General features: G+C 36.5%; 1 protein-coding gene across 1 annotated transcript in view; it reads right to left on the bottom strand.

Annotated features, from left to right (window-relative positions):
- Window positions 1–13224: 13224 nt before the first annotated feature.
- STX7 (syntaxin 7) overlaps window positions 13225–26270 on the bottom strand; it is a 52505-nt gene continuing 39459 nt past the window's right edge. The window contains exons 6-10 of the mRNA XM_050788014.1: window positions 25780–25832; window positions 25176–25272; window positions 23635–23707; window positions 19248–19330; window positions 13225–16137 (exon numbers count right to left, since the gene is read on the bottom strand). Of these exons, the coding sequence (XP_050643971.1) occupies window positions 16045–16137; window positions 19248–19330; window positions 23635–23707; window positions 25176–25272; window positions 25780–25832 (399 nt within the window). The 3' untranslated portion in view covers window positions 13225–16044. The remainder of the gene's footprint in view (window positions 16138–19247; window positions 19331–23634; window positions 23708–25175; window positions 25273–25779; window positions 25833–26270) is intronic.

Raw genomic sequence — 26270 nt, 5'->3', positions numbered from 1 at the left:
TCTCAATGAAGATAATATTTACTTTTGCTTTAAGATCTAGATATGACAAATGTTTTCTGGTTAACAATTTATCCAAAAAGAAAAAAGAATGTCAACTTTTCTCTATTCCAGAGAGCTCCAGAAGGTTTTTAGGTTTAAAAAAGAAAACAAAAAACAGTAATACTACTCAAATGTCATATCAGAATTCTTAGGCAAGTGCTGTTGGTCTTTTAATTTGTTCTTAATACCACGACCAAAGAAAAAAAGGGAAAATTTTACAAATCATTAACAGCTTTGAGGATGAGGGAAGAGCAGATTTTCAAGCATTCTTCTTTATTTAGTCAGAAATGACAGGCTCAACCTCAGCCTACTTCTCTGAGGCACATTCCTACCAACTCTTGCATATTAAATTTTGCCAGAGCAATGGGCCTGACATGGCCTTTAGAATCACAGTGAATCACAGTGACCCTTACCCAACTGAATGTCTCCTCCAATCATGTTTAATGTACAAACATTCTACAGTGTCAAGATTCAGACCTGCATTGCTTTTTTAAAATCCACATTACCTTGTCATTGTGTAAGACAAAGATATATTTAGGATTGAAAGGTGCTTCTTATTAGACCTATTCAGGAAGAAAATAAGTCTAGAGGAGCCAAACTCAAAACATACTCTTCACCATACATAATCAAATTCCTCCCAGAAATAATATTCTTCTTCTCCATCTATACTTTGGAAAATTACATGAAAATCAGTAGGTACTTGTAATGCAATCAGTGCTGAATTAATACCCAACAAACTGAGTCTTTGAGGGCACCAGCAAAACAGAGGAATCAGGAATGACCAAGAAAAGCTTAACTTTCATGAATTTATGTAGCGTCTTGGAATAAAATATAAAAATGAAGCCATTTTCATTTCAGTATTCATGAGTTTTATAACATTTTTAAAAAGTAAATTTTCTTTTGAAGATTTTATAAATTACACATGGGGTTATTACAATCTCTTCAGTGTTCAAGGTTTCTAAAATTCTCAATTCAGCCCTGGATACAAAAACTCTAAACACAGAGGGTTAAGGTATTAAAGATGAAAGCTACTACCCTTACAACTATTTATATTGCAAAAGCTTTGCCCTCCTGCAAGAACATGCAGTTTCCCAAACAGTAACCTCTCTTTACAAGGTTATGCTTATTAGCTGGGATTTGAAGCTCAATAGAAACACTGTTCATCCATGGTTCAATTCAGATTGTAATTTCTTTTTAAACTACCTGACCCTTATAATCATATGGTGAGTTGGTCTGATCATTCATCTTCTCGAGGCCAAGTACTTGGTCTGAACACAGAGTCACTTGTGTTTCTGAAGCCTCTCTGCATCAAGATGATTGGGGTGAAAAACTGTCAATTGAAAAAAGTTTGAAAGAAACCTTTTATACAATGTTTTCATTGTCTTGTTCTTTTTCTGGAACTACAATTTCTGATTGGGAAAACAAAAGTCTTCCTAGATACAAGAATGAGGTTTTAAGAGATAATCTTTGTTTCTAATTAAGTGTGGAAGCTATCAACTATTCCATTGTCCCCAGTGTCAGAATATGCTGAATAAGATTTTGCTTTTTCTCAGGGTCTAGCATTTATTAAGCACTCAGCAAATGCTTACTGAATGAATGAATGACTCTGCCCAAGCTCGTGTCTTTGTCTCGAAGCTGTATCTTCCGTCACAGTATTAAAATGTTTTTTATGAACGTGAGCATCTGGCTTCACATACAGAGCAGCACATTCCACATGTTGCCCTAACTGGATCACCAATTGGAGGAAAGTAAGTCGCAAGATGATTGCTTAGACTGGGTTTTTCCCCATCTCTGAACCAATCTCTGAGGCAAAAGGAATGTTATTAGGCTGACCGATTTATAGAAAGCAGTGCCTATCGTTTCTGCATTAGGATGGAGTCAATTCCATCCAAAGCCAATAGAAGAGACAATACTCTAAAGGAAGGCCTAGGAGCCATGAGTAACTGCCGAGGGTACCACAGATGCTGGGTTAGACAAGCAAGAAATAGTGACGATGTGACTTCTGTTTTTATGATGGCTCAGTGGAAAACTAATACATATAACCAGTGTGTTAGAAATAATTCCACAACTCCTAAGATTTAAAGAAAATCTTTACATTGGTTAAAAAGATACTGATAAGTTTTTGGGTATAACATTTGATACCAGGCTTTTGTTTTTAAGTTAAAAACCTAAGATGCAACTTACTGTGCAGTGGAAAGAGTGTTAGGACTCACTAGACATTGATAAGCTGACTGACCTAGAGTGTTTATCAGTCAACAAAACTATTTCCAGAGAGGTTTTAAATAAAACAGTTGGCTTTATGTAGATTATGGTTAATATCTTTTGCAGATTTTCTAAGAAATATTTCCCTATCAGAAGTCCTCAAAACATTCCTTTATCATTTTCCTTCTAAATCTTTTATACATGCTTAAGGAAAATGTGCATGCTCTAATTTGGGGGAACATGATCCTTTAGGTATTAATTGAATCAACTTTGGTTACCATGTTCTATTTATTTTTTGTTGCTTTAGCTAAAAACTGAGTGACTTCAAATACAATATAATAGTTCCATTTTGCTCTATACATTTTTTTACTTTAATAACTTTGTTTAGAACTGTTATACCTACTTCAGTTGAAATTTCTATTATTTTTGAGAGTCTCCTTATCCCTATTAATGCTTTTCACTTTAATATTTGTAAGGCTAATATTGATATAGCTATCCTAACCAGGTATATTTGCTTGTTTTACTTTCCCTAATTCTACTTTTTGTCTTTCTCTGTCCTTGCACTGGCTTTTGTAAACTGTATATATTGAATAAGGCAGACTTTTTTTTATTAATCTGGTGAGATAGGCGATTTATATTTATTGTAACCATTTATTATATACTATGCCATTTCTTTGCTTTTTCTATGCTTTTTCTTCCTTTCTTGCATTTTTGTGGTCTATCGGAGTTGGCATTTCTAAAATGTTTTTCCCTTATTTCGAAATGTTTTCTCTCTACTGGCTTGAAAGTTATATTGTATTGCTATTCTTTAATGGTTATCTGAAAATTTCCTGTTAAGTACTTAGATTAACAAAGTCGAAAGTCATTCATTATCTTAACTTCCACCCTAAAGAGTATCCGGATCTTGGAGCACTCACACTAACTTCTAAGTGCTCCCGGACACTTTCCCCACATATACATTTTCTGAGTTATGTAAAATGTTGCTAGTATTTTAATTATGCTCTTTCTTACTCCACAGAGTAACTACTTCTTAATATAGACAGTATTTATTTACATTTCCCATGATTATTGATTTTTTAGCTCACCATATCTTCTTGCATCTCAGATTTTCCTCCTAGTCATTTTGCTCTACTCTAAAATTCATCCTGATTCTTGAGTGAAAGTCCATTGTTTGTAAATGCTCATTTTGAGAAAAAAGTGTTTTTAATATACCCTTGATTTTGAGAGATAATTTCACTGGGCACTCATTCTATTGAGTTATTCTCTCAGTACCTTAAAGATGGTATTCCATTGTCTTTTGCCTTCCAGTTTTGTCTCTGAAAAGTCCCGTCGGCCAGGTCCAGTGGCTCACACCTCTAATCCCAGCACTTTGGGAGGCCGAGGTAGGTAGATCACCTGAAGTCAGGAGTTCAAGAACAGCCCGGCCAACATGGCAAAACACAGTCTTTACTAAAATACAAAATAATTAGCTGGGGGTGGTGGTGCACACCTGTACTCCCAGCTACTTGGGAGGCTGAGGCAGGAGAATCAATTGAACCCGGGAAATGGAGGTTGCAGTGAGCAGAGATCACACCACTACACTCCATCATGGGCAATAGAGCAAGACTCTGTCTCAAAAAATAAATGAATAAAAAGTTTCCTGTCAATTTGTCATTCCTTTAGAAGTGGATAGTTATTCTGGCTGCTTTTAAGATCCTTTGCCTTTGTAAGTTTGACTATAATGAATATACATTGGCTTCCTTTTCCTAGTTGATATACTTTTTGTTTCTTGTGTATGTGGATCCACTTTTTTTTTTTTTTTTTTTTTTTTTTTTTTGAGACAGGGTACAGTGGCACCATCATAGCTCACTGAAGCCTTGAATTCCTGGGCTCATGTGATCCTCCTTCCTCAGCCTCCTGAGTAGCTGGGACCACAGGTGTGTGCCACCATGCCTGGCTAATTTTTTTATTTTTTGTACAGATGGAGTTTCACCATGTTGCTCAGGCTGGTCTTGGACTCTTGGGCTCAAGTGATCTTTCCACCTCAGCCTCTCAAGTAGCTGGGACTACAGGTTCATGTCACCGCAACTGGTTAATTCTTAATTTTTTATTTTTTATTTTTGTAGAGATGGAGATAGAGTGGGGGCTCTTGCTTCATTTCCCAGCTTGATCTGAAACTCCTGGTTTCAAGTGATCCTTCTGCTTTGGCCTCCCCAAATGCTGTGATTACAGGCATGAGCCACCACACCGGGTCCCAAGCTTTTCTTAGCTCTGGAAATTTGTCAGCAATTACCTCAATTTTTTTCTGTTTTCTACTTCTTAGACTCCAATTAGCACAAACTAAACCTTCCCATTTTATCCTTCAGGTCTCGTAATCTCTAATTCATATTTTCTATCCCTTTATCTGTTTTTGCTGCAATATGTTGTTTCCTCAGTTAAAACTTGATAGTCAACAATTCCTTTAGTTGTGATGAATCTGCTCTTAAACCATTCATTATGTTATATATTTCAAGAATTAAATTTCATGACTAAGTTGTCTTTGGTTCTTTTTAATATCTGCCTTTTAACATATCTTTTATTTCATGTTCATTTTAATTCATACATTATTTATTTAAACATATAACTGTTATTCTACTTCTGCTAATTGCAATACCTGAATTCCCTGAATATCTAAATCTACTGTTTCTCAACACAAATGGTGTGTTTCCTTGCATGTGTGATTAATCTAGAAGCATTAATTAGGGAGGCTTTCCTTCAGAGGGGATTTTCATCCACTTCTTAGAGTAACCACCAGAGTCCACTGACTTAGGACTACTTTAATGCTTTAAAGCATTCCTGGTTTTATGAAGGAGTCTTAGGTTCACTTTCTTTACTTTGCCTGGAGTCCATGGCTTAGTCTCAGAGGCACAGTTTTCCTGTTTCTCAACTACTTTAATTTTAGCCCTCTTTCATTGGTAATAACCTTTAGTGATTATCTTTCTTTCTAATGAGCCAGGAGATGAACTAATATTATGTGTGTTGTATTTTATCCAAGAACTAGTTGTATTTTAGCAGAAGGATCCTTGAGTATACCTAGTCAACCATATGGCAGGAAGCAGAAATCATTTACACCTTAGTTGATTTTGGTAATTTGCATTTTTCATATAAATTATTCATTTTCTGTTTTGTGATATATTGGCATAAAGTTGTTTATAGTGTCTTATTATTTTAAAATCTATGTTTGGTTATTTATCTGTATTTTCATTCCTAAATTTTTTATGTCTTCTATTTTTTTCCAGATCAGTTTCACCAAGTTATGTGTACTTTATGTATTTATTTAAAGAGACCAACTTTTGTTTAACTTGATCTTCTCTTCTACAGTATGGGTTTATACTCCAGGGGATCAGCCAACATTTTCCGTAAAGGGCCAGAAATTTTAAAACTGAAAAATGCAGGAATCAATATGAAACATTTAATTGATAGGCTCAATAGCAGAACGGAAGCTACTGCAGAAAGAATGAATAAATTTGAAGATAAAACAAAGAAACAAAGATAAAACAAAGAAGGCAAGACTGAAAAAATTCTTGAAAAAAATGATGGCTGAAAACTCCCCAAATCTGGCAAAAGACATAAACATACAGATGGTGAGAAGACCTCAAATATAATAAAACCCCAAATCTACAAGATACATCATAGTTAAAAACTAAACACAAAGAAAAAAAGAAAAAGAAAAAAGACAAATGACACCTATCTACAGGAATCAAAACAATATAAAAAACTGGATTTTTCATGGGGAACTATGAAATTTTCTTTCCTTTTTTTTTTTTTTTTTTTGAGGAGTCTCATTCTGTTGCTCAGACTGGAGTACAGTGGTGCGATCTCGGCTCACTGTAATCTCCGCCTATAGGTTCAAGTGATTCTCCTGCCTCAGCTTCCCAAATGGCTGGGATTACAGACGTGCACCACCATGCTGGCTAGTTTTTGTATTTTTAGTAGAGGCGGGGTTTTGCCATGTTAGCCAGGCTGGTCTCTAACTCCTGACCTCAAGTGATCTGCCTGCTTCGGTTTCCCAAAGTGCTGGGATTACAGGCGTGAGCCACCCCTCTCGGCTGGAAGCGGCAGAACAATTTTCAAGTGCTGAAAGAAAAGAACTATCAACCTACAAGTCTATGTTCAGTGTAAATATTCTTCAGATATGAAGGGAAAATCAAGACATTTTCAGATGAAAGAAAACTAAGAGAATTTGTTGCCAGTGGAACTACAATAATAATAATAAGGCTAAAGGAGTGCTCTAAATAGAAAGGAAATGATAAATGAAGGAGTTTTGGAATATCAGACATCAAAAGTCTAACAGAAAGTACAACCAAAAACTCTACATATAAATCTGACAGCTTAGATGAAATGGACTAATTCCTCTAAAAATACAAACTATCACAACTCAATATGAAACAGATATATTAAATACCCATATAACTGTTGTAAAAGTTGAAATTATAATAAAAAGAACTCCCTCCCCAAAAATCTCCAGGCCCAGATGATTTCATTGGAAAGTTCTATCAAATGTTTTAAAAAGCACTGACACCAATTCTATACAATCTCCATTAGAAAACAGAAGAGAAAGGAATATTTCCCAGTTCATTTTGAAGCTAGTACTACCCTGATACCACCAACCAGTATGTCTCATTAAAACAGATGCAAAAATCCTTAACAAAACATTAGCCAAAAGAATGACACTATATATACAAATATACCCTATGACCAAGTGGAGTTTATCTCAAGGATGTAACAGTGGTTCAACATTCAAAAATCAATCAATGTATCTACCACATTAATGGGCTAAAGAAGAAAAATGACATGATTATATAAATTAATGCAGAAAAAGCATTTGACAATTCAACACAAATTCATAATAAAAATTTGCAGAAAAAAAAGGAATAAAGGATAACTTCCTTAACTTTAGCAAGCATCTGCTTTAAAAACCTACAGATAACATTATACTTCATGATGAAACACTGAATCCTTTCCTCCTAAGACCAGAAACAAGTCAAGGATCTCTACTCTCGCTGCTCTTATTTCTGCTGGAATTTCTACCCACTGCTTTAAGGCAATGAAAGGAAAAAAAGGAATACAGGTCAGAAATGAAGAAATAAAACTATTCATTATTTGCAGATGACACGACTGTCTATGTTAAAAAAAAAAAAAAAAAAGTCCCAGGAATCAATCAAAATCCCTTAAAATGAGTAAGTGGGCTCATTAAAGTCTCAGTATACAAAATAGAAAAATTCACTTTATTTCTATATACTTAGAACAGACATGTGAACATGGAAATTCAAAATACAATGCTATTTGCAATCTCTCTCAAACATTAAATTGCTTAGGTATAAATCTAACAAAAATGTACAGAACTTGTATGCTGAAAAACCACACAATACTGATTAAGGAAAACAAAATTAAAAGAAGTGAAGTGATCCTATGATCATGAACGGGAAGGCTTAACATGGTAAAGAAAACAAAATTAAAAAGAAGTGAAGTGATCCTGTGATCATGAATGGGAAGGCTTAACACGGTAAAGATGTCAAATCTCCCCAAATTGATGTATAGGTATAACATAGTTCCTATCAAAATCCCAGTAAGATATTTGAATAGATACAGACAAGATTATTCTAGAACTTATATGGGAAGACATAGGAACTAAGTGGCTAAAACAATTTTGAAAAAGAATAAAGTGGAATAAATCAGCTATTTGATTTCAAGACTTACTACGGTAATCAATATTCTGGTCTTGGTGGAGGTATAGACACATAGTCTAATGGAAAAGAATAGAAAACCCAGATAAGACCCACACAAATATGCCCAATTGATTTCTCGTTAACTCATTTTTGCTCAACTGATTTTTGACAGAGGTGCAAAAACAATTCAATGGAGAAAAGAGAGCCTTTTCAACAAATATCATGTTGGGGTAATTGAATATCCATAGGCAACAACAACAAAAATGAACCTAGACCTAAGTCTCACATTTTATACAAAATTAACTCAAAATGGAAAAGTAAAATGTAAACTATAATACATTTAGAAAAGAACATAAAAGAGAACATTTTGGGGATCTAAAGAGAGAGGCAAAGTTCTTTATACCAGAAGCATGATCCATAAAAAGAAAAATGGACAGAGTGGACTTCATCAAAATTAAACACTTCTGCTCTGTGAAAGGCCCAGAAAAGAGAAATGAAAAGACATGCTACTGACTGGGAGGAAATATTTGCAAATCACACATCCAACAAAGGACTAGTATCTAGAAAAAAAACACACACACACACAGACACATGGACACACACACACATTATTTAAAAGCCCTCAAAACTCAACAGAAAAAAATCCAATTAGAAAGAAAAGACATGAAGAAACATGTCACTAAAGAAGAGAGAGAGGTGACAAATAAGCATATGAAACAAAGATGCTCAACATCATTGCCATTAGCACAGGGTAAATGGCAAATCAAAACTGCAATGAGCTGTCACTATACACCTATCAGAATGACTGAAATAAAAAGTAGAGATACCACCAAATGCTGAAAAGGACATGAAGCAACTGGATCACTCATACACCACTGGTGTATACAAAATAGTACAGCTACGCTATGTAACTTTGGCAACTTCTTAAAAACTAAACATTCAACTACTATATGCCCCAACTAGTATATAACTGCTGGGTATTTGACCCTGAAAACTAGATTATGTTCACACAAAAACTTGTACACACGTTTATAGCAACTTTATTTATAGTAGCCAAAAACTGGCCCAATGTCTCTCAGCAGGTGAACAGTTAAACAAACGGTGGTACATCTAAGCTAAGGGATTCTATTCACACTAAAAAGTACCTGTCAATAGACTTGATACACACAATAAGCTGCATTAATCTCCAGAAAATCATGCTAAATGAAAAAAAGCCAATCCCAAAAGGTTACATATTATGATTCCAGTTATATAGCTTTATTGAAATTGAAAAAAAAAAAAAAACTATAAAAATGGAGAACAGAGTAAGGTTGCCAAGGGTTAAGAAGGGAGTAGGGATGGGAGTGAAGTGGGTATGGTCATCAAAGGCAAGATGAGGGATCTCTGTGCTAGAAGAAGTTCTGTGTGGAAACGTTCTGTATCTTAGCTATACCAGTGTCAATATCCTGGGTATGATATTGTACGACAGTTCTGAAAGATGTTCACTGTGTGGGAAAAGGTACACGAAAGAGGTCTCTGTATTATTTCTTTTCTTTTTTTCTTTTCTTTTTTTTTTTTTTTTTTTGAGATAGAGTCTCACTCTGTCGCTCAGGCTGGAGTGCAGTGGCGCGATCTCTGCTCACTGCAACCCACGCCTCCCGGGTTCAAGTGATTCTCCTGCCTCAGCCTCCTAAGTAGCTGGGATTATAGGCGTGTGCCACCGCGCCCAGCTAATTTTTTGTATTTTTAGTAGAGATGGGGTTTCACCGTGTTAGCCAGGATGGTCTCGATCTCCTGACGTCGTGATCCACCTGCCTCAGCCTCCCAAAGTGCTGGGATTACAACCGTGAGCCACAGCATCCGGCAGGTCTCTGTATTATTTCTTACAACAGCATGTGAATCCAGTTTTCAAAAGTTTAATTAAAAATACTAGCATTATACATATTTTACACTTATAAAGAATGGGATCTTTATTTCAAATGTCCATACCATTCCAAAGGAAAGTATTGGTCACATACTCCATTCTAGATTTAAAGAAAATTTAAACAACATAGAAAATTTCTGAATGACTAAGAAAAATGTTTGACCGCCGATCAGGAAAAGACATAAAGACAATAGGGTAGCCCTAATTTTGAACAAAAAATATTTGTGTATTGCCTCCAAGATAGAACTAACGTGAATTTCTTGAACAAGAAGTGTTTATTTATTGCCTCCAAGATAGAACTAACGTGAATGTTATATAACTAAGGTTATGTTACTATTAGCAAATTTTGGTATATACCCCACTATAAAATAGTACTTAAATGTTAAAACTATGATAACCTTTGAGGCTGAACATTAAATGTGGCCCTGGAAAGAGGTTGGATGTGGTGAGGCACATTGAAAATGCCTCAAAATGAACTCAAAACGACCACAGCACCTAGGTTTGAAATAAGAATAAAATAAAATAAAATATTCCCCATTAAAATCTTGTTTTATTTTTAAAATCATTACTGACAGAAGGATCAGCTTTGATCTGAGAGCTTTTCACCATCTAGTTTTTAGCTATACAAGTTATTAAAAAAGCAAAAGCTTATATCTTACTTGGATTAAAAACCTAATTTCTAGAAAATAGGTTCTCTTCTTTCTGTTCTGAGTTTAATATTTCAGATCTCCCATTAAACAACTGATTAAAAAACTTTCAGAGGGCATTAGAAAGTGAAATTAGGTATCAGAAAAATCTTAGTCTAGGTTAAATAACTGTATTTATAAGTTTTCTACCAATGCTATTAGGTGTTGGAGTTAGTAACTACTGTCTAACGATACTTACAGTAAACACTTAAAAATCTGTACTTTGGGTTGGCCAAAGTGGGAATTAATGCCCTTTCAAGTTTATTTAAAGATTCAGTTCAGTTCTAGAAAACTCCCTCTCCAACAAGTAGAGGTGTTGTGCGTGTAACGACTGCACAGGAAATCTGGTTTTGCCTTCCACCACTTACATTTTAAGCATAAATGCCATCACTGCACAAAACCTACAGGAATCCCACTCTGAGTAATTAAGTGACCAACCTCTTAAAAACCTGCCAGAAGCAACAGTGTCTATAAAAACCTATTTAGTGTATTATTTAGCTCTATTTCTGCATTTAAAATTAGGATTTGGAGAAAAATATTATGTAATATTCATATTAGCCAAATGATTACCAAAACAAAGAAATAAAATAAAATTGATAGGGTATTTAAATTATGAGAAAATGTGCCAATAGGAAGATTTTATCTTTATTCCTATTTGATTTAGAAGAAAAAGATTTGTCAAGGGACGGGGTACGGTTAAATTAAAAACATTTTAAGATACGTTTCTTATATGGAGCATACTTACTGTTTTTGCTTTGAGTGTATTCTGATGAAATATAGATTCCATATTCCCTTTGGCTCTCACCCTTGTCTAGTGCTTTGCCCTCTATTTGGGGCAGTAATTCTATAAATATCCTGTAAATGTCTGTCCTGATGATCAGGATGCCCAAGCTCTGAATCCAACTGCTGCCACCAAGAGAGCGGCTCCTTTTTGGAGCCATTACACACAGATCATCACTCAAATCAGTAGTTTCTCTTTAGAAAACTAGTAATTTTCTGGTAGTCTGTCAATTAAGAAAAGAAAATGAAATTCGGTTACTTAGTAAGGAAAACTGGATAAACAGGAGGCTCGTCCAAAGGGAGATTTATACTTAGACATTTCCTTTCTTCCTTGCCTCCTTCCTTTCACACAGGTACTTCCCTCCTTTTAACACACCAAGTGCTTTTCATATGCCAAATAACAAAACGTAAACTCCCTGAAGGCAGGAAGGTTATTCTTTGGTTCACTCTTAGAACACCCTGTGCCCAGGCATTTGGTAGCCCGGCAAAACACTGGCCCCAAATAAGTGCCAAATTAAGTATTTATTAAGGAACTACTATGGGAGGGAAGGAAGAAGGGAAGGAAGGAAACTGTGTTAAGTCTTGGGGCCCCAGAAGCTTAGTATACGTATTTTTTATTTTGGTTGGAAAAAAATGACTTGCTTACCATCTAGAGCCAATGCTTCTACATTTTTCCATCAAATAATCTTTAATGAAAGTGAAGAAAATTCTGAGGCTTCCACTTCATGTGGTTTGAACTGTACATCTCAGTGTTCGTTTCACAATTATGCTAGACTGACAACTCATTGCTCTTTCTAGAATGTCCTCTGCAGTGCAGGTAGACCAGAAACCGCACTTCCCACAGACTCCTTCTGTCTCTGGTTCTAAGTTAGAGTTGACCAGTGACAGGCATTTCCAGGAGAAAAGGAGAGACCATCTTTCCTCAGAGGCCACTGCAGGCAGAAGTGTAGGCAGGCAGCGGACATGAGTTTCACAGCAGTTTCAAAATCTCTTGCAAGGCACTGGCTTAACAGCTGACAGCTGGGGACAGCTCCCTGAGACACACTGTCAGTGCCGCATGCCAAGACAGCACAGCCTTCTGGATGTTCTCAAGAGCCACAGCAGTGCCTGGGCCAGCTCCTGAGATCCACCCACTTTGCAGCTGCAGACACCTCCCTCACCCACCATTTTGATGTCTAGTTCCCTATGTTAAAACACTTTGTACTTATAATCCATCAAGTGGTTTCCTTTTTTCTAACTGAATTGTTAAAATACGCAAAATTTACATTAAAGAAAAAGGTTTCCTACCTATCTTGTGATCTCAGTGAATGAGATGCTGCTTCATCCAATCTACTGACTTTGGAAAATCCAGCTGAAATGAGGAAAGATAATAGTGCATATCTGGCAACTAAGTAATTTCTTGTCCTATCTCTCATGTCACAGTATTTTGATGACACAAATTCCTAAATACTCAGAAAAAATGGTTTTTATCTTAATTGATTTATAAATTACGTTAGGGTAGCTGTTAAACAGATACTTTTGTCAAAGAAGCAGTATATTGTAACACTTTCAGGCTCCCATTGGCTTAAAATTTGATTTCTTTGCTGATGAGTCAAAGTGTTCAAATGTTATGGAGGACTAAAAAGGCCTGGGATTCACAGGTTTATTTTTCGTTTTAACTGAATCATGAAAATACACAACTTTTTTTTTTTTTTTTTCCAGGAAAGACAGATGTTATTTACCAATGAATTTTTATCATATTTAAATGAACTTGAAAATGTCATTCAACTCAAATCCCTCAATCAATTTACTTCAGCCCATTCTGAAACTTTATATTGCAGCAAACCAGCCATGTGAAAGAAATAAATTCAATTTTGACTTTCAAAAAAAATAAATGCTGAATAAGTTACCTTGTGAACCTTAGCTATTAAGGTGGACAATGACTTTATTTTCTTTACATAAGTTTTATATTTTATTATGACATTCATTTTTCTACATGAAGACACAAAAATTATACCAACTACATAAACTGTTTTGTACTTTCCTTGCTAAACCACAGATGTATTTCAAGGAAAGAGGGGCCTTTAAAGGCACTTATTTATCATTGTAGGTGTGTCTAAAAAATTGATATTCAAAAACACAACTTTTCTGTTTACAAAATTTTACAATTTTTAACAAAAGCAGTGAAGACACTAAACGACCCTGTGGCGACCTCTTCAAAGTGCAGTGTCCTTGGTCACCGATGCAGATGCTACTGTGGCAGCCAGCGTGCTCAGAGGGTCCAACTCCAGACACTGCATCCACAGCTGTCCTGGACTGAGCTGTACTTCTAAAAGAGATGGTCCCACGTCTACTAAAAAAACAAGCTACTCTATATCAATATGACATCACTCTTTTACCATCAATCATATTGCAAGACCATAGTATTTAATGACAAATACAACAGCCAAATACTTAATGCCACATTGTCATTCAATTTACCTGGCTGGTTAATATCAATCTGTGTTTGAGAATTTCTTTTGAGCACACAAAAACAAATGTATAGTCACTTGATAAGGAAATTCTTCAGTTTGACTCAAATGGACTCACCATGCCATCAGTTATGAAAACAACTCTAATTTTATTCTCCACAGGGCAACCTTCACTTTTCACAGCAATTCTAAAACTGACCTACAGAAAAATTCAAAAATTTTTTTTAATTTGGCTACCACACTATGTTTCTTATTTAATTTTTTTCTAATCAATACTACTCTTACGTTCCCAATATTTTGTGGGAAGTTTTTCCCTCAAAATTAATGTTTCTTAAAAGAATTGAAACCACTAAAGTTCCTGTTTAAACCACTGATCACTGCCCCAGTTAAAATAATAATAATTTAAAATGATTACACTTCAAATAAAGGTACTAAAATCATGCCCCCCCCAATTTTAAGTGCTTTTGTTGTTACTGGGTACTCACTGTGAAATGAATAGAAGTAAATGTACTTGACCTGTATGAAAATAAACATTTTATCAAGTACAGCGAAAAAACTGAACTGATGGTGAAAGCCATGGGGCCGGGACTTTAAAACAGCAGTAAGATGCTGGTTTATCACCAGAAACCTCATGTGCCTCTGTGCACTTGAAGACCACATTCGAGCAGGACTGGTGGGCTGGCCGGGCCTCAGAACAGGTGCTGTTTGTGTGAATTCTCCTCCCTGCATTGTCCATTCTGTTCTAGGGCATTCTGATTCTGGCAACAGGAGTCTCTGGGTTCCAATCACTTACTCACAAAAGAGTTTTCTGTAATCCCTTTTGTGGAAAAAAATGGAGTTTTCTGACATGCAAAGAAACTTCTATCAGTCTGACAAAGTAGGTAAAATCGGTGACACCCTAAAATAAAAACCTGGAGTGAACTGGTGCTCCAGAAAGATGCTGAATGGCCACAGTGCATGTGGTGACGTCTCCATGCTGAGGTTTCAGGCAGCGCAGCACTAAGTATCAGGTGACCTGTGGTCCCACCAGAGCATAATTCTCATGAAATAGGCCTAACCAGATACCTTTTAACTCATCTTTATTTTGGTTGCAAAGATATGGTTTACTTAGCTACTATTTGTTCCCATTTGAAGTCTCAGAGCTTGCTAAGTTAAGCATTGCCTTCAGTACTGAACTGCTATACAAGAACATTATAAAATACAAAGTATAAACTAAGATAATCCTCTTTACAGAATTCAGATTAGTGCATTAAAACAACATTGATTTCAAAAGGGAAGTGAGATAACTGGCAAACATCCAATTGCTTTTCTAATGAAGGATGGCACAAAAAGTAAACACTAAATTTTAAGTGTCAGGCGCGCAAAAACAGTTAATTGTGGGAAAGTTACTTTCCAAAAGTAATTTTGACCTAAAAATAGTAGCCATTATTCTATAAGACATAAGGGAAGGTAAATAATGGCCCACAAAACCAAATGATATGGTTAAGATAACTAGGTTAGTGGAATAACAAACTGGGATCTTTAGAATCCAAACACGATAGGAATTGGTATTGGTTTTTCATACTCTTCTTCCAAATGATGTTAAACATTTATAGTAACTACACTTTCCCCAGTAAACATCAGACTTAAATAGGCCATATGTAAAAACAACCTGTCCTTAGTAATTTTACTAGGCAATCTACAGCAAAAGCTTAATATATACACAGAAGGAGTATCAAATAAACTAGAAAAGTATTCACCGACTTCAGAGTAAAAAGGATCTTAAAAGAAAACCAACAGAAAAATGAAAGACACTTTGTGCTGTTGTGAACCAGAAAAATACACCCCATGAATAGACCTTAATTATTTTACATTATTGAGAATATTTTCCCTGCTGAAGCAAATCAAAATTAAATTTGAGAATTTTAATTGAAGTAACACAAATCTAGGTGTGTCACAGTGACAGGGAGATGCAGACAGAATACACACACCTTTAAATTTACAAATTCCCAAAGCTAAGTCAAGCAGGGTAAATAAATTACAAATGAAAGGCATACGCAATGTGGGCAAAAACTTAACAACTATTAAATTGAAGACCATGGAAGTTATGTCAGCAGTGATATTTAGAAAATCTTTCAGTATTAGAAAATATCAGATTTAATCCAAAGGAACCACTCCAACCCCCCAATAAAAATAACAAAGTATGGGAACCATCCTTTATACAATAGCTTTAAAATAATAATTTAAAAAAACATGATTACAGGAACCTTCCTACATAATTTAGACAATGTAGTGCAACAGTGTGCTCCTTCATAACTTCAGCGGTTCAGTCCCCATATGATGAGACCAATGATCACAGCTCCAATGACAAGGATAAGAATGATGATGCACAGGGTTTTTCTGGATTTGCGCTGCAGACACAAAAACAAAAAAACATGTTTACAGATTTAGTGGAGTATCTCCATAGCAACTAAACATAATTTGGTTCATTTCTAGAGTAAAATCAGTAGTAGTATATTGCCCTCAAATTTTTGACTGTGTTTTTTGTTTCTCAAAAATCTCTTTAATATATATGGCAATATTCTTTCAAAAAAAATGACTGAACTAATGCTACAATTAAGGGAGCAATTTTTCAACTTTCATTGGTAATTTTTCTAAGGGTGTGGCTGAGCTTAAGAAAGAAGACACCATGAAATAAGTTACTGACTTAAACAAGAGACTGAGGTTACCTATGTATGAAAACAGAACAGCTTAAGAGCTTCAACATTCTTTACCTTTTATTACAGTTTTTCTTAAAAATGAGTTCTCGGAAGATATCAGTAAGTATAAATTGGCAACTTTTCTTCACGTGTATTTCTTTCTTTCTTTTTCTTTTTTTTTGAGACGGAGTCTTACTCTGTCGCCTAGGCTGGAGTGCAGTGGCACAATCTCGGCTCACTGGAATCTCCACCTCCCAGGTTCAATTGATTATCCTGCCTCAGCCTCCTGAGTAGCTGGGATTACAGGCACCTGCCACCACACCCAGACAATTTTTTTTTTATTTTTAGTAGAGACGGAGTTTCACCATGTTGGCCAGGATGGTCTCCATCTCCTGACCTCGTGATCCACCCACCTCAGCCTCCCACAGTGCTGGGATTACAAGCCTGAGACACCGTGCCCGGCCCCTCACACACATTTCTTGTTTCCAAAATATAATGATTTTGGAATGAATTTCCAAAATCATTCTCATTCTTTAATACTAATGGGAAACTAAATTCAAAATCTCAACAAACAAGTAAAAACCACAGAGCAAATAAAATCATAATGCTGTCACTGAAAACCGAATGGTTAAGAATTTTGTTTCATTCTTCATTCCTGGTCCAGTTGTAGATTTCCTGTATTTCTTTAATGGCGTTTGTGTCTCACATCAACATGCAGGAATCCTTTTTCTTACGAAGTAGAAAAATTTGTAAATTTACTTTGTGTCAAGTAGAAGTACCAAAATATTTATAAAAAGATACATTTCTGAGTCTGAAATTACCCTGAACACCATAGTTTGAATATTCCACATATTCATCTATTTTTCCAGTGAATACTCCTCATGTATCAAACACAATTTCTCTAAAATTTCAATATCATGCATAAATATTTTTCCCAGACTCCACTTGGTTACCACAAACACACGTGTAATGTACCTGTGAGTCATCACGGGTATCCCACAATGGTGTATTTGATGCCTGGGGTTCTTCCCTAGTGTGGGGTAATGAGACTCTGGGGCAATGTGGGGATAAGTGAATGTATCACCTTCGTATCAAGGCTTCCAAACAGAACTATTGGAAAGCTGCCTCTTTTCTCAGCACTTGTGCTGCTTAGCCATCTCAGCCCCCTTTGGGAGCTTGGGGAATTAAGCCTGGGGGCAGCTTCCAGTCCTGGGGTGTAGCTTGGGACATGCGCTTTTTCCTGTAGGCTTGGCCTTCCACAAGGAAGAGAAAGAGTAAAAAACTTGGCAATATACGCACATTCCCCCCAAATCCAAAAGCAAAATAAAATACCACGTGAACCTAGTCACTGATGGATCCTGTTAAGTTTCGGCAGTTATATGCTAACAGCTCCATAAGACTTCCGGCATTTGCAGATCTGTGTGTGTGTGTGTGTGTGTGTGTCTGTGTGTGTGTGTTTTCAATTATTCATGAGGGATACCTAAAGTCCATGACACAGTGATATAGTGATATTAATTCCACTGAGCTGCATATCCGAATGATATGCACAAAGATAATAAACAGGAGTGACTGTCGGTGAATACCATTGGTTATAACTCAGCAAACTCCATACAGCTTCATTATTATTTACTTATCACTGAATATGCAGTAATTTGTCCAGTAAAAGATGGACTGTGAAATGAAAGGCAACTTCTAAGGTGAGAAAAGCAAAAAGCAATTGAGAATGTCTGAGAAGGTGACAATATCTTAGATAGTTTATAAGAAGTTAACAGCGGCTGGGCATGGTGGCTCCCATCTGTAATGTCAGCACTTTGGGAGACTGAGATGGGTGGATCGCTTGAGCCCAGGAGTTCCAGACCAGCCTGGGCAACACAGCAAAACTCTGTCTCTACAAAAAATACAAAAATTAGCCAGGCGTGGGGGTACACGCTATTCGGGAGGCTGAGGCAGGAGGATGTCTGCAGCCCAGATGGCAGCGGTGGCAGTGAGGCGAGATGACACCACTGCACTCCAGTCTGGGCATCAGAGCCAGACTCTGTGTCAAAAAAAAAAGTTAATAAGGTAAAGAAAACGATAATTATGAATGACAGCAACAATGGAATGGAGTTTTAAAAAGGAAATCAAATGCTATGTGGTATTTAGGGGTTTCCAAGGAGCCTGGCCTTATCCATGCTGAACATCAAAGGTCTGCATATTGTATGATGTATTAATAGTTGATAGTTCTAATATTTGTATAGTACTTGACACATAATTTATATTTGACACATGCATGTGGGCTCCCCATATTAACCTGACTCAAGAAATAAATTCATTCCTGGTGAAGGGTCTGCTGCATGTGGACAGACTATATGATGAACGGTGACACTCAAAGCTAATATGATTTCCACAAGACCTGAAGCAATCTCTCTAGGACAAGGAAATTTACCTCTTTAGTCCAGAGTGTCACTGACAGAAAGAAAAAGTAAAAGGGAGCAGCAAGAAATGGAAGGAGGGGCCTATTACAAAGAGGTTTCTGAGTAGAAATGTCACAACGACATCAGAGATCCCCGGCCATCAGAAAAGCCTGGAATTGTCTCTGCGGCCCAAACACTAAACTTTCTCTCCCTGTGGGCCAACAATTCTGGTTCAACCCTGAGAAGAACAAAGGCTAAAACCAGTTCTAAACTGACTGGTATTATTTAAACAGACTTCTCTTCCATGGGATTTTAATTTTTAACATCTTCAGCCACTTTAAACCTAATCTTTCCCTGCTTCCCCAACACAAACACACACACACACACGAAAAGGCTAAGTTATAAGAAAATCGATCACAGTTAAATTACCTGATAATCTGCTGCCCTTGACAGCTGCTGATTTGCTTGCTGAACGTGCACCTCTGCATTTTCCACGTTGGCTTCTATGCTATCTGTAAAATAAAATACACACACACCAATGTGTTAAACATGTATTGATGCTGTAGTAACAAATCACTAGATTTCATTCAAGGTAAGATTAAATATGCTCATTATTCAAAGGTCAATCGTAGTATATCGTAAAGTTGAATTTTTTTTAAGATGGCTATAAAAATTACAGTATACACCTATACTATTTTTCAGGTGATCCAAACAGTACACAAGCATTTGTAGAACAGAACTTTGATCATCTTCATTACAGAGCAACTCTGGCTCTACCTGGCAACCCCTGAAGAGTATTGTCACCCTGACATTATCAAATCAGTGTCAGCACAAGGGATATCTCAGTGTCAAACTTCACAGCTTGTTCTATGTCAAGACCAATGCACAAGAGATCAACTCTCTTCTTTCTACTGCTGAAGATTTTGTTCATCATGATAAAAACTGGTACCTTGATATTTCAAAGAATATTATCTCCTCAGAGGGAAACAAACAGAAAAACCCAAATGCTACAACTTGATCCCTCACTCATTATGTTAGTCATTAATGTTTCTCAATTTCTTTTCCCTCTACGTCTTTGTAAGTGGAGTGTACTTTAAGTTATTGGAGCATAATACCTACGCTCTACCTAGTTTGTGTTCTATAATGGCCGACTCAGTAGCAAGCATGTGACAATATTTATTTAGGGTAAATCCAGAGTGCTGAAAACCATTTACTCTGTGGTCATCAACACACTTCCGTGCTAAAATCTAGCCCTCACCAAGGGCCCATGCAGGCTTCTCAATTGGTGGCAGTTTTTCTTCCCACCCTCCAGGGGCCTGGAGGTGGAACGGGTGTCATTTTGAAGCATGAGACCCTCGTCTCTTCCTCCCTACCAACTCTCAGCTTTAAAGCTCATGCTATCAAACTCAGCCAACCCTCCTTGTTGCAGACATCTATAAATTGCATGGCCTTTTCTTCTCATTCCTTGAATGTTTTAGCCTCTGACTCACTGATGCTCTCTCAAATACTTCTCTTATACATACTGGTGACTTCAAGATCCAACTGCTGACCGTTCTAACACCCTGGCCTCAGTTCACTGACCATACTTTCTCCAAAGACGAACACCTTTCCTCACCCGCCCATTTCCATGGTCACATCCCAAACCCTGACATTCCAATAACTGCAGCTGTTCCACAATCTCAATTTGAAGGGTCTCACTCTCTGATCACCACCTTCTATCTGTAGAGCTCACTCCTTCTAATTCCCTGGCACCAACAATTTTCAACTTTCATTGATCCTACCACTTTTTCACTGTCCCTCACATATGGCATGTCCTCACTTCCCTCCTTACCCTAGCCTTACAGTCCTTGGACAATCACTTAGCCTCAGCTTACACTCATCCCCAGCTCCTTGCCCCTCCACTTTAGTCATATGACAAAACCCCAACCAGTACCCATGCAGCTGATAATGGATGTAAAAGGGATTAACCATGTTTCACTTTAAAGTCATGACTGCCCAGCAGGTCTACTTCATTTCCCTGATTCCTGAAAGACTATGTCATACTTTCTCTTCTCTCCTCAAGCTTCTCAAGCCTCCTCCGGCATTATCATTCTCAGCCCATGACTTTGATTTCTAGTTCTTTGAGGCAACAGGAACCATCAGAAGACATTTCCACACGTTTTCACGACCCTATCTACATGCAATATCTGTGTGCTCTGACAACTTTCTTGTCGCCAAGAAGAATATCATACCCCGAGCAAGAGCCAACTTTTCCACTTGTGCACTTTATCACATTTCCCATCATTTAACTCAAAAACCTCAGTCCAGCAAACTCCCTCCCTCTCTTACTTATCATCAATATTTCTTCCCTGGTAGATCACCTCCATCAATCCTACCTTACAAACAAGCAAACCAAAAACCTCTCGTTTATTTCACATCCATTTTTGCAGCTATGCCTGCATTCTCTGTTTCACTTTCCCTCTTTACTCCTCGAAAGAGTCATCTATACTTGGTATCCACCACTGTTCTCCTCCCATTCTCTCTTGGGCCTACTTTTATCATGCTTTCACCTACACTATTTCACCAACGCAGCTCTTACTGAGGTCACCTATCCCTACACATTGTTAAATCCAGTAGTCAAATCTTAATCCTCATTTTACTTGACCTGACACAGTAGCATTTGAAACAGCTGACCAGCCATTGTTCTTGAAGCACTTCTTTTCCCTTCCCTTCTAGGATGATACATTCATTTGGATTTCCTCCACATCACTGGCTATTCTTTAGTCTTTTTTATTCGTTCTCCTTCAATTGTCTAGGCTCTAAATCAGAGGTTAAGAAGCTTTGTCTACAAAGAGCCAGAGAATGAATAAGCTTTGTGGGTTGTATGATCTCTGTTACAAGTATTCAACTATGCCTTCACTGTGCAAAAGCAAACATAAACAATACATAAATGCATACACGTAGTTTGAAGACACTGTTCTAAACATTTAGAGGATCCAGGGCTAAGTTCTCAGACCCCTTCTATTCTCTATCCAGACTTAATTCCTGGATTATCTAACCCAATCTTGTGGTGTTAAATACTATGTGTACACAGATCACTCCTAAATTTAGACTCCCTGCCCAGGCTTCTCCCCTGAACTCCATATTCACTTTAATAATGTCTAGAAAACCTTCACTGGGTGTAAAGGGGCACTTCAAACTTAACATATTCAAAAATGACTGACTTATACCCATCTAAGCCTGTTCCATTTACAGATTTCCTCATCTCAGAAAACAGTAACTCCACCATCATAGTGGGCCAAGCTAAAACCTTAGCATCACCCTTAAATTAACTTTCTTTCACACTCATACCCAGGCAGTCAGTAAATCTTTTTGGCTCTCCACTTAAAAAATATCTGAAATCCATTAATTTCTCACCATCCCTCTAGTTCCATCCTGATCCAAGCCAACAAGATTGTGCATCTGGATGACTGCAATAGCTTTTTAGGTGATCTCCTTGCTTTTGGTCTTTTTCCAGCAGCCAAGTGAGTCTTCTGAAACCTAAGCAGGGTTATAGCACTCCTCTGCTCAAATCCTCCTTGGCTTCTCATTTATTTGTAAAACCTGAAGTCTTTACATCGGCTCAGGGTCCTAAATGATGTCATCCCCTGCCCTTGGACATGATCTCCATCTCCTTCTTGCTCATTAAAAATGTCAGCTACACTTCTGCCTCAAGGCCTTTGTACTTGCTGTTCTCTCTGCCTGGAACACTTTCTCTTACTTACTCCCTGACATATACCAAGGCTTCACTAAAATGTCACCTATCAGTAAGGCCATATCTGACTACCCTGTGTCAAGCAGCAACAATTTCCACCCCTGGCAGTCCCATCTACCCTGGCCTTATTTTCTCCATCACTTATCACTATTTACTTGCTTTTCTCACCTTTTTAAAAAATCATCTTTCCTCCCATTATAAGACCAATTGAGATAGGGTATTTCATCTGTTATCTAATTTCAGCTGAATCCCCAATGCCTAGATTTATGTCTGGACATAGTAGCCACTCAACGTGTTTTGGATGATGAATAAATTAGTTTTTGAAATTTTACCCTGTGATCTAATGGGGATACAGAGGAGGGTAAGAATGGACAAAAAACAGTTACACTGAAGTAAAGATGCAAATATTTCAGTTGGACCAAATTCAGAAAATAAACTAAAAGCATCTTTAGACATACCAATAGATAGCTCCAGATTTCAAGATGGTCAGGATCCTGATGAATGCTAACAACTACCCCCTAACTGAAATGCTACTACATTCAATATTTAAGGGATTCTTAGCAACTTAAAAAAAATCACTTCTAAAAAGAATTCCTAAATTCTATGTAATACTACTAAATTCATCTACCAAAAAGCTATTAAAATGAATGACTAGGCAAATGGCTACCTATTCCCTAATACCTAAAAGACAAGATGTCATGCACAGTTACATATACCACAAGTTTCCCCAAAAGTGCTTAGCACGATGACAATTAAATTGGAGTAAGACTAAAATCGGAGGCCCTGGAAATAAGCTGGAATAATGTTTCATGGTGCCTTCCATGGTCTTGGCAGCAGTAAGCCCTGATTAAATTTGGGCTTCTGAAATAAATCAAGCTGGTTATTTCAACCAGCAGGAGTCAAAAATGAGATCTGTTTTAGATAATGCCAAGGGTGATGCTTACTGTGTTTTACAGACATGCTTTTGGTTCCAGGGAAACCAAAAAAGGGATGGAAAGTGGTTACCCTTGTGTGAGAAAGTTACAGCAGGTAAACTGCATGTACCTTGCTCTCACCTCCAAAATCTAAGTCAGCAGGTCTTACCTATTACATCTCCTTGTTCATGAATCATCATTCCCAAATCTTTAAATATTTCATTAATATCCATAATATCAGCCTAAGAGAAGAAGGCATATATTATTAGAATCAGAAATTCAGTCCCCATTCCACAAAAGAGGAAAAATTTTAAAAATCCAAACCACTACTCACACATGGTTGAGCATGCATCTATAATACATAAATATAATACATAAACTTTGGAAATATCAGGAAAATACTTGACAATAATTAAGAAGAATTTGAGCAACAGCCACCAGCTCTCTAAAATAAGTTTGTGGCATTAAAAATACCAAGTGAGTGAGGCAGGATGGAAATAAAGGATCTATAATAGAGAAGTGCCATGGATTGCTGAGTTCATTTTATACAATCTGATAGTTTTGTTACCACAAGCAGTATCTACTTACAAGGGTATAACATATTCTTGGCACGTATTTCTAGTAAAAATTTACATATCAATTTGACAATTTAAAATAAGAAAACACTAGATGTAAATTTAAAGTCTCACATTAATAATTTGAACATGCAACAGGTTAGTGAAATGTCACTACTGAATAAAAAAGTTATAAATTTAGTGAATAAAGAAAATATAAATTTACTTTTCTTCAATGACACAATTAACTACTTCATAAAGTTTTTATAAGGATTAAATGAGATAATTAACATAAAGAATTCATCCCACAGTGCCTGGCACATGTAAGGTCTTCAATAAATTGTAGCCATTATTAGCTATTATTAGCCTTCTTTCTAGGAACTAAATAGGCTCCATAAGAGCTATGACTTAATAAATCTTTTAGATCTCTTTGATGTCTAAACATAGTGAAGAGAAATAAAATTCTTTGAAGGCTTTATAAAAGGTCTTACTCATGCACGTATGATGTGTATCATGTATCCTGGAAAGACATCCAGACTCTCGGACAGACATTTATCTCTACACTGGTATTTTCTCAATACTAAGGTAGTCCATAGATGGCTTAATAGAATCATAATTTTTTAAAAGCTGCAGTAGGAGGGAGTATGTTCCCTCATCCTAGCACAAACAGTAAGGACAATATTATTTTTTTAAAAAAGGAATTATTCTAATTTATACATTACAAATGCTACCAAACTGATACATTAATTTTCTTTCTCTGGGCCAGACATGGTGGCTCACACCTATAATCCTAGTACTTTAGGAGGCCAAGGCAGGCAGATTACTTGAGACCAGGAGTTTGAGACCAGCCTGGACAACATGGTGAAACCCTGTCTCTGCTAAAAGTACAAAAAATTGGCCGGTTGGGGTGGCACATGCCTGTAATCCCAGCTACTCAGGAAGCTGAGGCATGAGAATTGCTTGAATCTGGGAGATGGAGATTGCAATGAGCCGAGATCACGCCATTGCACTCCAGCCTGGGCGACAGAGGGAGACTGTCTCAAAAAGAAAAAAATAAAATTTCTTTCTCGTACGCTCTGCCAGCATTACCTAAGCATTTTGAGAACAAACTCACTAAGAACAGAGTAGCAGCCCAAGTCTACAATGTAAGCCTTACTTCAAGTTGCCTGATAGAAGATTCTCTCTCATGAATAAGGCGGAGGTCATCCTCTGTAATTTCTTCATCCTGCACCTGCACTTGAGGTTGAGTTTGGCTAACAGAAAAAAATGAATGTGGAAAAAAACAAAGATTGGTATTCAAAACAATGAGATTCATTTCCTATTTAAGATATATTCATTAAATAGGACGTTTTACTCTTCAAAGTCGCAGAACTACTCACTTAAAAAATTCTAAGAATATAACAGATATATGAATAAAATTTTATTCATTTTTCATTTCACTTATATCATTTTATCTAACGTGAGTTTAGAGTTATTACTTAATTATTGGAAGCTATATTTGTCAACTGGGTATTTCTTCTTAGTTGATTTAAACCTCATATAAGGGAAAGTCTATATTATTAATTAAGTCCATAAACATTTATTTGGAAAATTTTATATATTTTATGACAAATACTTTATAATTAAATTTTTTTTCAAATTTACTCTGTTTTCAACATATAAACAACTTATATTGAAAGCTTTAATTCTGTTCCAGGGGCCTTAATGTATAAACTTTGAAAAATTACCTTTTGATCTGAAAAATGTTTTGTATTTCTTACCTTTCCCAGGATACAAGATTCCTTTCTTTTGAGCTGTCCTCAGGAAAACCGCCCTGAATGATTTAGTAACAGGATGGAATGAGAAGTGGCAAAGAAAGCAAAAATGAGAAAAAATAAACACTCATATTTTCCCTAATAATCTAAACGATTTATGTACATGTCTCTGTGTGTGTGTGTGTGTGTGTGTGTGGTGTGTGTAGAGAGAGAGAGAAAGAAGTTCTTGTTCTAATTTTTCAGGTCAACTGCTTCAAGTAATAACATAATTATAAGTAATTTTATATTCTAAGTAGACAAACACTAAACATTCTCAAGGGTCAAATAAGTATTATTTAGTTAAAGCTTAATGTAGTCTTGGAATCCATATGTTAATGAATAAGAAAACTCGTGATAGTTTGTAAGGGAATTTAAAATTAAATTAATTCAAAATTCTATTGTAAAGCTTCCTTTCATTTATTTTCTCCAGGCTCATGTTCATTTTCAATATTCAGACA

Source organism: Macaca thibetana, chromosome 4, assembly GCF_024542745.1.
Source record: "Macaca thibetana thibetana isolate TM-01 chromosome 4, ASM2454274v1, whole genome shotgun sequence".
Taxonomy (NCBI): domain Eukaryota; kingdom Metazoa; phylum Chordata; class Mammalia; order Primates; family Cercopithecidae; genus Macaca; species Macaca thibetana.
This window is presented reverse-complemented; position numbering and strand designations above follow the sequence as displayed.